Consider the following 15,589-nt stretch of genomic DNA (forward strand, 5'->3'; position numbering starts at 1 on the left):
AAAATCATTGGTTTCATTCCCTATCAATCATGAAGGTATCTCACAATTGGTACACTATGCCTATCATATTTCCAGCTATTGAGGTCACTTGAGGTGTCCCGTGAGGATTTGGTTTATAGATTGTTATTATATGCTGTGCTTTAATCAACGGTCAAGATTAAATTTTTAAAAATCTCTCTTCATTTTCTCTTTTCTATTAAAAGCTTATAAAAGTAAGTCAACTTTAAGATTCAATATTAACCGTTGATCAAATTACAACATACATACTGTATATGCCAAATCTGTCCCGTGAAGGATTGAGGAAAATGTATGTGGGAACAATTGTACAAATTTGATTTCCATAAATGTGTGGCTATATATGATTTTGTCATAAATTTTTACAAAAATTTTATTTCTTCTTTTCAAAAGGAACACAAGGGAAGAATGATATCCCGTGAACAGCTAGAACTTTTATGGATGCTCATATTCTTTTATTTATTTTTCTCATTTTTCCCAACAAACAATTCTCTCTGAAGTTTTCATGTCATGTGCAAGGTCGGGAGTGTGTAGACAGGCTGTTGAAATCACATTATGCAACTTCATGAAAGGGAATTATAAATGACTTTACTTTCGATCCAACTCTAGTGGTGGGACAAGGCAGCAACTTGAGACAATTAATTAATTATAAGCATAATTCAAAGTTACGAAATGTACATATATAGATCTATGTGAATCAATGTACAAATGGACACAACATCAAAACTCTATAAACTCTTTTTTTTTTTTTTTTTTTTTTTTGGGTGATTGTAATTGTCACTTCATTTTATGGGGAACACAAAGAAAGAATATAATCACCATGAAAAAAAAAATATATAGGGCATGTGGTAAGCCATTAAGCAGCTCACATGCAAATTATGCAATCGGCAAAGTTGCTGAAAAGAATGGCAGGCAACAGCTTCAGCAGCCAACTTCTTTATTGCGTCCACCCACTCAAAACCGGCTTCAATAAATTCCGATCACAAAAAAAGAAAAGAAAAGGAAAACAAGTTGCATGAAAATCGTTTGCTTTATGCATTTTCGAATATAAAAAAAGAAAAAGAAAAAAAAAGGGGTCAAATATTGAAGGAGATCTGGCCGTGAGGGCCCAGGGGGTCGTGCATTGCACGGTACAAGAACGGAAAGAAGACCCAAGGTTATTAGTTATTACGATATTACCCTACAGCACTACTCATGATCTTGCATGTGGGTATGGTCTAACTTCCACGTGGGTGCCAGATTCATCTCAGTGCTCGTGGTTCATGGAAAAAACCATCACCGTCACCGTCACTGAGAATATAATTAATTAATTTCTTTGCCCTTTCTGTTTGCTTGAAAAGGAAATTACATGCATTAGCAACAAAAGCTATGTGGAGGGCCAATCCCTTATAATTGGTGCATTGCAATTTGGGTAGTTTACAAAATAAGGATTGTAAGGCTTATTTGTTTCGACCAAGTGAATCTTATATCTTAGACTTGTCGGGTAAGGTGATATTTTAGACGACTCAGGTTAAGTTCGTTCTATAACCCTCTAATTTGTAGGTAGCCCAAATTGTACTACCTAATTATAGGGAATCATAATTTGATTGAGGGACTTTGTATAGGCTTAGTTAGCAGCCCAAAAAACATGTCTTCTAACATACCTCATTTGAGACCTAAACAGTCAAAATTTATAAGAACAGATAGTTATTATCAAATTGCAAATAATTTAAATAATAAATTGCTGAAAATATCAGTTGGCGTATCATAGCCCATTGTCCTAGCTCATGAGCTGCTTAGTTGGCACACCTATTGATCCCATTCACAGAACATTCCATTATCCATCATAAATCAAACATTATCATTTCAACATCATGAACAATAGCTATAATATTCCAAATGGGGAGCATTATATATATACTGCTTCATGATGGGATCCATGACCACGTGTTGCATCTACTTTGACATAAAAACCGAAAAAAACTCTATTTTTTTATTTTTTATTTTTTACCCACTTGCATCTACTATATACAAATTACAATAGTACTTGAGCACTTGACTATTGAGAGGTTAACTAGATTTCAGTTTACTCGGTACTATAATTATCTTACAAATTGATCTAATAATTGATTATTAGTGAAATAATTAAGAGTATATGAGTGATAAGTTAATCGCAAACTACTTAAATTCAGAAGTCAAATATTTTGCTTAATTATTTCACAAATTATAAACTTTCACGTTAGTTTAAAAGAAAACTTATAAAATCTAGCCCTTAACGGTGCTCATAATAAAAACAAAAGAGATGGCATCATATCCTACCTTTATTTGAGAAGTGACTAATATATGGAATGGAAGAGGGCTACCTCTAATTCTCGTAGCCTTCTTAAATCATCAGCCTCCTAAGGTGAACAAAAAGAAGACAAAGTTGATTACTAGCAAAGTAAAAATGGAAACAACAAGAATAACGAATGATAACTTCCTCTATTTTCTAGGCCTTGACTTACCACCATGGGCCTTGAATTACCCAAGAAAAACAGACTCTGGGCCTAGTGGATTTGTCGGATGAGAGAGGAAATAGAATCAGACCAATTTCCTAAATGCCTTTCTGAATACTCTTCAATGTCTTTGACTATTTACGGAACCTGAGAAGGAAATGAAAAATAAATCTGCTACTGGGCAACCATGATATTCGGCAGGAGACACAAAGGCTTAAAAATGGCCTCGTAATCATTGGGCTTCCGGTTGGATACGCATTTCGACAGAACCTTGGGCCTACCTTGGAAATCGAAGAGATAAGGCTTTAGGCCCAACTTATCTACCGTACCGATCGATGATCTTTGGAGCAAGTCTTACTAACAATTTGTCTGGCACAAATGTCTGGCCAATTGGGTTGTTGTTGGTTTTTTTTTTTTTTTTTTTTGGAATATTTTGAAAAAACAAGTGCTTAATTTTTTTTTTTTTTTTTTTTTAAAAAAAATTGAAGGTCACTTTAAAACAATTGAAACATTAAAAAAAGATTAGAGAGCTGGTTACATGGTCACATCCAAAATAAACATGTTTGCAAACAATTTTCTTAAATAAACCCTAGAGAAAACATATTCTCTAACGTAAACTCCACCTAAAAACACTATTTGCACTCATATCACCATAAAACTATTATAAAAAAGGTACCTTTTGCTGAAGTTTTGACTGTGCATTGTAAAAGGCAACAACTTTGACCATTGTTTAAATTCCCAGTCAAACCCAGAAGTCGTCAGAGAAATTACGCTTACCCCATTCTTGGGTTCAAATTGATGAATGACAGACACCCAACAATGAACATGCATGATGCATGATGAGACAGTCAAGTGGAAAACAAATGCTCATACGTGGCAACAGTTTCTCCACGTAATATTCCCATATATTTTGAACAAATTATTTAAATCCAAGTGTTTCATGGTTAATGTGATAGAGAAAAGAAAAATAAGATCGCATGATTTGGGTGGTTAGGGTACAAGAAACAATCATATTGATGGGCTCTCGCAAACAACCCCCTGCACCCTGACAGAAAGCATAGGTGGCAAAATGCCAGCTGTAGGCTAATGTCATTTCATTTTCTATGCCCTTAAATCCCCCCACTAATAATGATCCAATTTGACTAGTTGGATACTCCTCCAGACTCCAGTTGTTGCGGCATGTAGGTCCGCCAGCGCAGCACTCTCCCCTCCCCCCGAACCTCACTACACATCCATGTTTTACTTTTACTTCCCCGTTCCCACCATATTTAAGGAACGGTCCAGATGTCAAGGACCATTAGGTAGATTCGTCAGACGCCATAATTATGCTGCCTAGGCACTGCTTATCTAAGCCCACCATCATCTCTATGTCCCTGAGCCCTTCTCTTTTTTTCTCCTTTTTTTTTTTTTTTTTTTTTTTCCAAGAAAATAAAAAATAAAGACGATAGGTCTGTCAAACAAATTGATGCGGCCAATACGGTAGTTAAATATGGCAACGTTTCGTAAACAAGTAAACAGAACAAAACCCAAAACCAAAAGGGTTACCGACACGACTATCTATTTCTTACTATACCTATATATACGCCCTTAATTAAAAAAACAAACAAGTCATTATGATCTATCTAGTTCCAAATCTTCAGTAATTTACTGTTCGAATTATTAACAATTCCGACAGCTCAAAATTTATAAGAATTTCTATTTTATGTCTATATTTCTTAAGAAGTCTCTTGTAAAGGGGGGATGGAGGGGTTTTGGAGAGAGGATCCCATTTAGCATCTGACGGAATATAAGATCAACAATGGTACTCCTTGAGCCACATTGTTGAGAAGTCCTCGGGCCGAGGAAGCACAAAGGGCGATCGAGGTGTACAGTGAAGGGCAGTATATGGGCTAGGGCCGATGATAATAAAAAAATGAAAGAGAAAATTAAGATATCCATGGGCCCAGACTGGGTTAGTTGGGGACAAGGAGGCCCTACGCTGCATCAACATTAACGCTCATGAGATCGAGTAGGTACCTTTGGAATATTTATTTTCCTGTATTTTATGTAATGCAATTATGCAATGTTTGTGTGAATTTATGCAACAATTAATTCAAATCAGACCCGGAATAAGTCCAAAGTATTTTGCGCAACTTGGTACTCATTTTAATTCACAGAATGTGTTTTTTTTTAAAAAAACATACATCTATGGTTGTTGGATGAACCCTCCATGGATGTGTTTGTTGATTGTATTTTCTTGTGTTGGTGGCTACAAAAGGGAACTGTGCATTGCTCTTTGCCCTAACAGTAAACACTAGAGAGAATAAAATTCAATGGACTAACTTTATTTTATTTAGGGCGTGAGTATGGGATATTTTATGTAACTATATTAATTCACAGAAAAGGAATTAAGTACAATAGCCTTGATATCACGAAAAAAGGATTTATGTTCAGTATATTTGATATTTGTCCGATCGAGTTACCCGTCAAGATAATTGCACAGGGCAAACGGGAAAAATGACTACAAGAAGTAACTATCTTCCACGTAAGTACCTCAATTTTCTTGATATTTTGTCAGAGGGTGAGCAGTGTGTTGAAATTATTTCATCAAATTAAAATTTCAAATTTTGTAAATATTTCGTAATTATTTTGAATTTTAAATTAATAATAGTTTATCTATTATCACGTTTTAATAGTTATTTATTTAACTGTTTCTCATATTATCTTGTTTTATGGGATCATATTGTATCATGATGATAAGATTGCTTTGATTTTTTTTTGCAAAACTTCTAATTTAAGTGGGAGGCAATATTTATTTAAGAGATCATAATCACCTTATTGTCCAGAATATTTCAATTACTTCCCATTATGTTTAGGTTCTACATTTATTTTTCCTACAATTCCCCCATCGTTATTTCCAATACAATGACCTTAACAACAGAAGGGCATGAATTCCATCCTAATATTCCCTTGATCCCAAATTCTATGGTGAATGAGTAGAAAAGAGGGACATTCCATATAAATGTGAGTAGAACGATTCTCCTAAGTATAATATCTACATACTCTCACTAGTCTATCCGATATGTTTATTCTTCAAAGGCTTAATTTACTGACTTAAGCATCAAAGTGAGGATCTTCATGCTTACGGTCAATTCCTCCCTATAGGTTCTCTCCATTCGGGTTTGGGTGTGACTTGCTAAAATGTTGCTTAAATAATTAAATTTATTATTTTTATTTACTTAAACTGTTTAAATAAGTATTAATTTAACATAACATTAAAGACGTAAATTATGAGTTTAATTATTGACTTTACAATTTGCCTCAAATTTTAGTTATAGATTTTACGCGCGTTGGGACTCACTTGGTGAGAAAGAATTTGTGCTCACACACGAGCAATAAATGTTAAATAATTAATCAAATAATTAAACTTATTATTTTTTATAAACTTACCCTTATATATGGGATAAATACGACATATGCAATGTTGCTTTCTTGATGCTTGCAAAAGTAGACCCCTCTAGTCATTGCTGTTTGTCAGGGATGTCAGGATATTCAATTTTTTTTTTTTTTTTTTTTGCCTGTCATTTTCAATTTTGATAATTAGATTTCTGTTTTAATATTTAGTTAAATTGTTGTTTATTTTAAAATTTTAAATTGATAAAAAAATTAAAATTAATTATTTTAATTAATATTTAAGTAGCTAAAATAAAAATCATGGTTTTTAATTATAATAAAGAAGAAGAAAAAAAATCTGCCTAATGGAATGTGAATGCCCTAAATGCTTTGTCAGAATGGTTTACAAGGGATAGTGGAAGTCAGCCAATGCACGTGGTAAGATTTGACTGACTACTCTGAGGTAGCTTCATATTAAAGAAGTGAATAGGATTTGAACTGTATGCCACCTTTACTCATACACAATAATTGGCTGTCACATAATAATCATTTTTTTTTTTTTATGTGTTGGGCCTTGCAAATATGAATTATATATATAATTATATCTCCCACCAATTCAATGTTGGATGATAAATTTTGATTAAGCAAATGATAAACGTATGTCTTGTACATTAAATGTTCTAATGAGACCCAAAAATGCAAAAATGAACATTAATTTCTTTTTCCTTCTAGGAGATAAAAAAGAAAGAAAACAAAGAATGTTGATGATTGATCAGTAGCTTATTAGAGAGCCTTTCCAAGCCTTTCAATGACCCCCTTTTTTTTTTTTTCCTATATGGACCAGCCTACCCCACAAGATTAAAGCACTGTGCCACTAAAATGACCTTCAAAACCATCCAATTTGGCCTATCCAGGTTCTAATTTATCCCCTGTAGGTCACACCCCCACATTGGACACAAAACACATATAATTATTGTAAAAAAGCTGTGCCGGTTGTTGCCTTGACCATCACTCACATGATTTCATTCAGGGGATAAATACCAAAAATTGTGCTTACATGGATCTCTAACTTGACATATATTATACTGAAAATATCCCATTTTGTTGATTTTGGACCTTTAATTAGTGAGTGTCCATTATGGCACCATGAGATGTTGCATGTTAGGTGATCTCTTTCCAGCTTGGGGTTTGGAACTTTGGAGGTATGTTAGGTATTTGCTGTGCATCTTAATCTTTTGCCTCCACAAAAGAAATTCTAACATTCTCTTTCCTTGGATTAACAGGCCATGGTAATCAAGCTTCAAAAATCTTTCATGATCAGTCGGTAGGGCTAAACTAACTTTACTGTGTATGACATTATATATTCTCATTACCTATCTTTATCATGGCCATAATAATTGCCACCGATTTGTTGACAACTGTTATATATTATACTCTTATTTAATTTATTTTACTAAACTGATGTGCCAGTACCTATCATCATTTAGATAAATTATTGTACAAAAAAAAAAAATTAAGAATTGATGAGTACTGTCACATAAGTTATAGGATCATCTATTGGTATTTATCCTCACAGGTAGTGCTAACTAGATGCTAAGTTTATCCTCACAGGTAGCGCTAACTAGATGCTAAGAAATCTAAATCTGGGACAAAACTATCCTACAGTTTTGTTAAAGGATTATGAGTAGATCCATGCAATTTGAGAATGTTTTAGAAAAGACTTGTTGTGGGTTAATGTAAAGTTTGAATTTTGGAAGCAAGATGGGGACTTTAGTGTTAATGGAACCTCATATTAGAGACGTTGGATGCTTAAGACAATGTTGGGAGTCATATTAGAGCCTTGGGAAGTGTTAGAAGGGCTAAAGTTAGGACCTTTTGGGACAAAGAGTTTTTGCTAGTAAAGATTGATCGGCCCAACACCGATTGAACTGTCAGACAACAATTGTTCGATCGATCTATCATCTACCAAAAATTCTAAAAAGCTTAGGTTTTAGGTGTGTTTTAGTTTAGACATGAGACTAATGATATAATTTTTTGCCGATTTTGGTTTTGGTGAGTTCAAGGATGGTTACCAAGAGGGCTTTTACGATCAAGGTGAGTTAAGTTCACACAGATGCTTCTTGTTGCTCTTTTATGGCATGATTATTTTATATGTATGATGTATCAAACATGCACTCGCTTTATACTCATGTGAAATACTTTGCACATCATATTGTTGTTTTTTGTATTGGATATTTGCTAGCTTTGATGAAGTAGAATGCGAGCTCGTTCATAACTATAATTTAATTAGCATTGAGGGGGTTTATAATTCGACGTATAACCATTGAGATACTATTTAGAGATTGTTTTAGATTTGACATGTAATATCTTACTTCTTTTTTTTTTTTTGACATGTCCGCACAAGAGGGAGGAGGAGGATTTGAACTAGTGACATCTGCTTCATTAGTTGTGGTCCCAGCCGAGTGAGCTACCTTTTAGGGACATCTTAATGTTTAATTTGATAAACGGTCTTAATTAGAAACATTTGATTCGATCTTCATACTAAGTTATGTTGTGATACTTTTAGCTATCGCTCCGGTTATTATTACTTTTTTTCTAATTCCGGTTATTATTACTTGATGTGGGTTTGTGATGGCTATCTTCGTTGAAAGCTTTTTGGCAAGGGGTCATATATAGATCCGTGCATCTTATTTACTCAATAAATAGAGATGAACAAATGCATCAAGAATTAATTACCAGTTAATTAATGGATCGAGACGTACATCTACCAAGTAACAATCACATTAATTATAATCATTACATAGTATTTATCTTGGCCACAAAGTAGATCTATGCTAATACACAAATCTATCAACTTAAATTTTAAAATAAATGATGATTAAAAAAAGACCCATTTTCCTTTTCATTTTGAAACTATTGAAGGTTTAGGTATATATCCAATAGTACATATATTGTGTTATTACTTGTCAAAAAGAAGAAGAAGTTACCCTCTATGAAAGCCGATACAACATCAATGTCACATTTATATTTGAATGATCGTATGAAGAATGCCATAATTGGATGGTAGGGATTGTCAGTAGGTCAAGTTGCATTATCTTTTATCGGTGAGAATGTTGTTGCATTAAGGTTTAAGGTTTCAACTTGTTGTTAAATTAATGAGGTAGAATTGTAAGCTTCAAATGATCTAGGTAGACCACCTTTCAACATTTGCGACATCTTTTGTTTGGGCTTTATATGGCTAGGCATTGATTTGGAGATTTTGCACATTTCTACTTTCAACCTTGGGATTGCGTTATTTTGACGCTTTACATTCTTGAAATCTTGTTATATCTCTTCAGTGTATATATAGATGGCACAACAAACATATATTTAATGGTTCAGACTTCAGAGGGAAGAATTTTGGTCTCAGGGTCTTGCTTCCATGGTACGTACCCATCAGTTGCTGTTTATGGCTGGTTGAACCATGGGCACCATGGGCTCGTGATTTCATACCCCAATAAGCCATTCCACTTTTGCTTCAGCCTCAAGGTCCTTGAAATGGTCCATATTGGCGAACAACTTACAGGCTAGCTAGGTCTTCATACCACTTGCTAGCTCTTTTTCACTGGAAAAACCATATGCCCTTGATTATTGTAAGGGTAAGGTGGTACTTGTCACGTCAATACGTCAATCATTAAAATATGGACCGACACATAACAATTTACATGACATTTATCAAGCATACATATAAATTGATTATTGTTAGTTCCTATATATATATAAAATCCAAATCGGAGTCAACCAAATAATTATTTGATAAATAAGAAGAAGGAGAAAATAAAAAGAAAAAAAAGAAAAAGAGAAACAAAGGAGGTAAAAAACAAGAGAAGAGGGTGGAAGTAACTGTCAGACCACCGCATACAATGTGACCCTGTCCCTAGAGATGAGGAAAATGTGGGTGTGAGGTGCACTGTCCTTGTAAGACCACCTGCTCATGCACAGGACTTGTATGTTTGCATTTGGGAACCCATCTAAATCTCCCCCAATGGGTTCCACCCATTCAATCTTCTAACAAAGGATTATGATCTAAATATACATTTTTTTTCTTTGGATTAATCAATTATTATTATTATTTATTAATTTATTATTTACAAGCATATGGGAAACTGCAATCTGGCAAAGGATCCCTTGTTGTCAAGGGTACTTGAATTTTAAGAGAAGGAACTCACCTACAACCTTCTCTTTGTTAAGTTATCCAAATTTGTATGGCCTTAAATTCATGACAGGTTGTGTTTGTTGATACTTGTGCTTAAAGAGATTTTAGGCCTCAAGAAAGATGCTAGTAAAAGTATCTTTGTGAAATAAAAGACAAGCATCCTAGGAGCATTTTCGTCTACATAGCCAAATGTTATTTTCACTAATTGGATGCTAAAATAAGAGTAATATGAATTATATCTGGCTTAATAATTTTGACCAAAAAAAAAAATGGTGAGCTATTATAGTGCTCACTATTTACTTACCAAATGTTATTTATTTATTTAAAAAAAAACTCTAACGTTCTCTTTTCTCTCAATAAAGAATATTAAAAGAATAAATAAATTATTGATTTTTTTTTTTAAAAAAAAAAGTGAAAGTGAACGTCTAAAATAGAGAGCCAAATGTAAGTTATTTGAAAATGTGAGTAATTAAAATAATAATTTTTTTTTAAAATTGAAATAACGAGCAAATTTGTTAAGCCAAATCTTATGATTTAGATAATGTTTGAAGCCGCTTTAGAAGCATGTGCTATGTGCTTAATCTAATGGCTTATTAGCTCCTTCATAAGGATTAGATACCGAGAAAGTTTGAGTAATTTTAGGCAGCCTACTTATGTTTTACTTGTGTTCCATTAAGAATTGCGTGAATTAGTCAAAAAGCTTGCCTTAGAGAGAGATTTTTCACGGAGGAAGCTCATTGGAGCAAAGAAATCCACATATAACACAGGAAAATCTTAATACTATATAAAGTATTTTTTTTGTATTATCACACGAAAGTTTGGGTAAAAACAATCATTTTATATCGCTGAAATAACACGCCAATATGAAGGATCACATAGATGTCAATAAAATTAATGTGATATTACACCTTGTTTTTAAAAATAATATATTTATCATCCCAGCAATTCCAAGTAAATAAAATTAAAAGGATAAAATTTTATTTTATATTAGATAGAAGAAGGAATTTAACTCTTTTAAATTAGCCAGCTGATTTTGGTGGGTAGATGGGTCTAGTAGACGCTTTTTCTACCAACACCGCTGTAAAAGAAGAACAAGTGTGTTATTTTGTCCGGTCAAAATTCAGAGCTCCCGAAGACTAAACTTGTACTGTGTGAGCGCACCATAGCCTCTCCGTAATAAATTCACAGGTTGTGAGTTTCAATGCAACGGTTGTTTGCACGCCATTCGATGATCAAACCTTAGCTGCTCCATGATTGGTCCCCTTACGTCACCCAAACCCCCTCTCTCAATGTGTACCATTCCCATTGGTGAACCTCGTTTAATCAAGCCTTGATATGGCTGATTAACGTACTTAATTAACACCAAAGTCAGTGCGCTCGACGGCTTCGAAACGCGCAAAAGTAAGATGATAGACTCATAGGGTAGTCTCGAAGTAGCCTATCATTTCTCTTACCGCTTTTCTAATCGATCTTTAAGACTCACAATTAAATATTAATTTTGACTTTAATGTTGTGGACAGGGACCAATTAGTGTACGTGGCAGCTGGTACATGTAAAGTGTAATCCACACGTGTTGCCACGTACTACGTCCTTTACACGTGTCAGAAAATCAGTCTTGTTTATTTCATGTTAATTATGATTAGGGTGACCAACCTCCCGCCTTTTATGCGACTAAGCTTCAAATGTGGGCGGGACTGGGCTGTAATTATTACGACTTCGAGAGGCAGTTTGGTCCGGGGGAAAAGTACGACCCAGTTTTACGGGACGCTGCCAACAGTGCGTGGTAGTCTAAGCGATGTCGTTTTAGTGAGAAAACAGGGGGTTTTCGGACAAACCCGTCGAACGTCGGGAAACTATCGTAACCCGACAAAGATCTTATACTAGTGAAAAGACAGTTCTGCCATAACCTAACATAGCATGCCCTCTACACTCTGATGTTGAACATACACTGCGGTAGTGAAGGGTAATCAAGTCTAAAAGGAGTGTGGGTGTATTTGGGTGGCCTAGCGGTCCACACACCTTACACAAAATTGACAAATTATATATATAAAGATGGGTTACAATCAATGTCTCAGAGTGGCAGGTCTCTCTCTCTCTCACTGCTATGGTTTACCACATAAAAAAAAAGAACAGGACTCCGGGTCAACTCGGCCGTAAGTGAGTCATAATTGTCTGGAAAAACCCTCAAGAAAGGCTAATAACTCGGACCATTATTGCGAAGCAGGCCAGTCAAAACCTCAAAGGATGAAAAATTGAGCGTAGAAAAGTAGAAACCATAGGGGATTGATTCACTAGCTAGGGATATTTATTACACGCGAAACATCTAACCCCAAGTGGGGTAAGGAACTTAACCATGGATTAGAACCAGGGTTAAAAAAACAAGTGGTTAAGAAGGACAACCACAAAACCAAGATTTTTATTATCGACTGTCATCACTGCTCATCATCATCATCATCTTCTTCTTCTTCTTCTTCTTCTTCTACCTCTGCTTCCTTTCTTTTCTTTTTTTTTTGTTGTCACCCAAAATTAAATTTATCTTTGCTCTCTCGAACTCCACACATATTTCTTCCATTTTCTACAACATCCCACCACTTCGATGGACACTGATATTTCTAATCTTTGCAGAAACCTAACCCTAACAAATCCTTAAAAGCTAGAGCTCTTTTCTTTTTTATTTTTTATAATTCATTTGGGGACCCTAGATGTTAGAGCGATGGATATAACCCCCACCATCACCACCACCACCACAACTGGAGCTACAAAATCCCCAGAAGCTGACAGCGAGACACCAACCCGGATCCAACCGTCCAAGCCCTCATCTTTCTCCAACGGCGTACTGAAACGGCACAATCCGCACCACCAGCAGTACCAGCACCACCACCTCGCCAACCCGCAACTAGTTGTCACCTACAAAGAATGCCTCAAGAACCATGCAGCATCCTTAGGAGGACATGCTCTGGACGGCTGCGGCGAGTTCATGCCCTCCCCTTCAGCAACCACCGCTGACCCAACATCCCTCAAATGCGCCGCCTGTGGCTGCCACCGTAACTTCCACCGCCGCGAGCCGGAGGACCCAATCTCAACCACCACCACCACTCATGTCATTGAGTACCAGCCCCACCATCGCCACCACCCTCCGCCACCGCCGCCACCTGCGTCAAATCGGAGCCCCAATTCAGCTTCCCCACCGCCGATCTCCTCGTCCTACTACCCCTCCGCGCCCCACATGCTTTTGGCTCTCTCTGGGGGCCTGTCAGCTCCGCCGGAGAGCGGAGCTGATCCTACTAACGCTATGGTCACGCTGAGCCCGAATGCTAGAAAGCGGCACAGGACCAAGTTCAGCCAGGAGCAGAAGGAGAAGATGTTCCAGTTTGCGGAGAGAGTGGGGTGGAAGATGCAAAAGAGAGACGAGGAATTGGTGCAGAAGTTCTGCAATGAAATTGCGGTGGAAAAGGGTGTGCTGAAGGTGTGGATGCACAACAATAAGAACACCTTTGTGAAGAGGGATGCTAATGGTGGTCAGAACAGCAACATTCTTGAGCATACCCACAACAACGGCAACGGCAACGGCAACGGCAACGCCGCCACCGCCGCCACCACCACCACCAACAACAACAACAACGAAAACATCAACCTGGGCGAGAACCCGAATCACTACCAGAGTGACAGCGGGGCTCATGGTGCCACTAATGGGTCATCTTCGTCTTCTTGATCTTTGATGAAATAATAAGGTGTTAGTTTATAGAGTAAGACTCTCTGGGTTATTAATTAATTGTAGTCGTTTCTGCTCAGTTTAATTGTTTTTTTTTTTCGTAGTTTATATTAATGAGATGATGATCACTTTGTTGAGGATATCATGGAAGAGCTAGATTGATCCAAAAAGGGAATTTAATTTGGTTTATTTAATCTCTCTTTTCGCTGGTCTAAGTACTTTAACTCTGATATTTATTAATTTTTCTAAAGTTCATTTGGCATGATTTCCTTCTTTTGGGATTGTGGTTTTGAGGGGGTTTGTGGGGATCATGAACTTTAATTGTTAACTTCAGCTTTATTCTTCTCTTCCATGTTAGAATAAACAACTTATTCCTTCTTTTTCTTTTTTTATTTTTCTCTTCCCGGACCTCAAGAACAGTAATATCTGAATCTAATGTCTCATCAGAGAGAGAGAGAGAGGTGTTCATCTTCTGTCTGAGAGAAAGAAGCAGAAAGTGTTGCTGCAGAAATTGGGGCGGTCATAAAAATATTATTCTAGTTTATCCCTTTCGCTTTTTGTAATACTTCACTGTTTGATTTATAAACAAGAATAGAAATATTGATATCTGATGTCTTACAATTTCATATCAAATGGGGGAGGATATATATCATATCGGGTATATGGAATTTTAGTGGTTGTGGTAATTAGGCAATGTTGTTTCGTTTCAAGAGACTTTTTTAAGACTTTATTTTATTCCTTCTAGGCGCAGTAAGCATTGTTCTACAGCCATGTGCATTAGCTTTTGCTTTGTTTGGATAATTAATGAGATCTTGTGGGGCTTAATAGGTTATATTTAGGTAAAAACAATAGGCTAATCTCTTGCAATTTGTATGATACAGATAAGGATAAGGATAGATTGAGCTCCCAAGTCCCATGCATTTCTAATTTTTTATTGTCACTTTCCTTTTAAGGGAAGCAGATCACTTCCTTTGTAGCTAATATAATTTATTAATGATGATGACGGAAGTAGTACTAAATCTTGATTGTCTTGTCTACCACTTCTTCTGGGGTTGTTTTGTTTTGGGTCATTGATGAAGTCAGTAATCTTGTTTTTGTGGGTGCGTGTCTTGTGTTTGAGCTCCTATACTCAACTTCCAAGATATGGGTCGGTCCTTAATTCAATAACCCCCAAACCCTCTGATGAGGTGTGAGAGGCCGAAATTATTGAACTGTTTTACAAAACAGAGCAATACTCTTTCCACAGCTTGCGTGGCTTTTTTTTGTTTTTTTTTCGTGTTTTAATTGACTGTTTTTTTTTATATGAACTACCTAAAAATACACTACCCCACAGTCCTAATTGCATGTGGCCAACGGGGGTGCCCTACAGTCCTGTACTTTTATGCGACGAATAATTCACTACCCTCTTAAGGGAGGGCCGTGGTTACCTTGGATGCACCAATATCCCTTCTCCTACCCTTTGATCAGATACTGTTTGGATTGAAATTTAATTGAGCTGAACCAAGCTGTATTTTTTTTTTTTTTAAAAAAAAAAATAATAAAATTCTATGTGCAATTATTTTCTTAATTTTTTATTTTTGTGGATTTATTTTCTATTTTTAAGTTGAGGCACCAAGACTGCTTTTAGTCTGATAAATTTTAATATTTGCTCAAGAAAGAATGGGTGATAGTTGACATTGTACTTCTCCTTTTCTTTAATGCCCATATGGGGATGTTTGTACCCAAGAAGTTTCTTTTTCTGTTCTTGATTTTCCCTTTCTTTTGGATAAATAGTGATTAAATTTCTTTTGGCATATCGTTTTCAAATATAAAACAAAAAAT

At 35.8% G+C, this 15,589-nt stretch overlaps 1 protein-coding gene across 1 annotated transcript; it reads left to right on the top strand.

Annotated features, from left to right (window-relative positions):
* Positions 1 to 12,466: 12,466 nt before the first annotated feature.
* Positions 12,467 to 14,033, top strand: LOC132183060 (zinc-finger homeodomain protein 8). The gene has a single exon (XM_059596456.2). It carries the CDS (start codon positions 12,770 to 12,772, stop codon positions 13,766 to 13,768), a length of 999 nt encoding a protein of 332 aa, XP_059452439.2. The 5' UTR covers positions 12,467 to 12,769; the 3' UTR covers positions 13,769 to 14,033.
* Positions 14,034 to 15,589: the final 1,556 nt, after the last annotated feature.

This window comes from Corylus avellana, chromosome 5, assembly GCF_965113065.1.
Source record: "Corylus avellana chromosome 5, dhCorAvel1.hap1.2, whole genome shotgun sequence".
In the NCBI taxonomy this organism is placed as follows: Eukaryota; Viridiplantae; Streptophyta; class Magnoliopsida; order Fagales; family Betulaceae; genus Corylus; species Corylus avellana.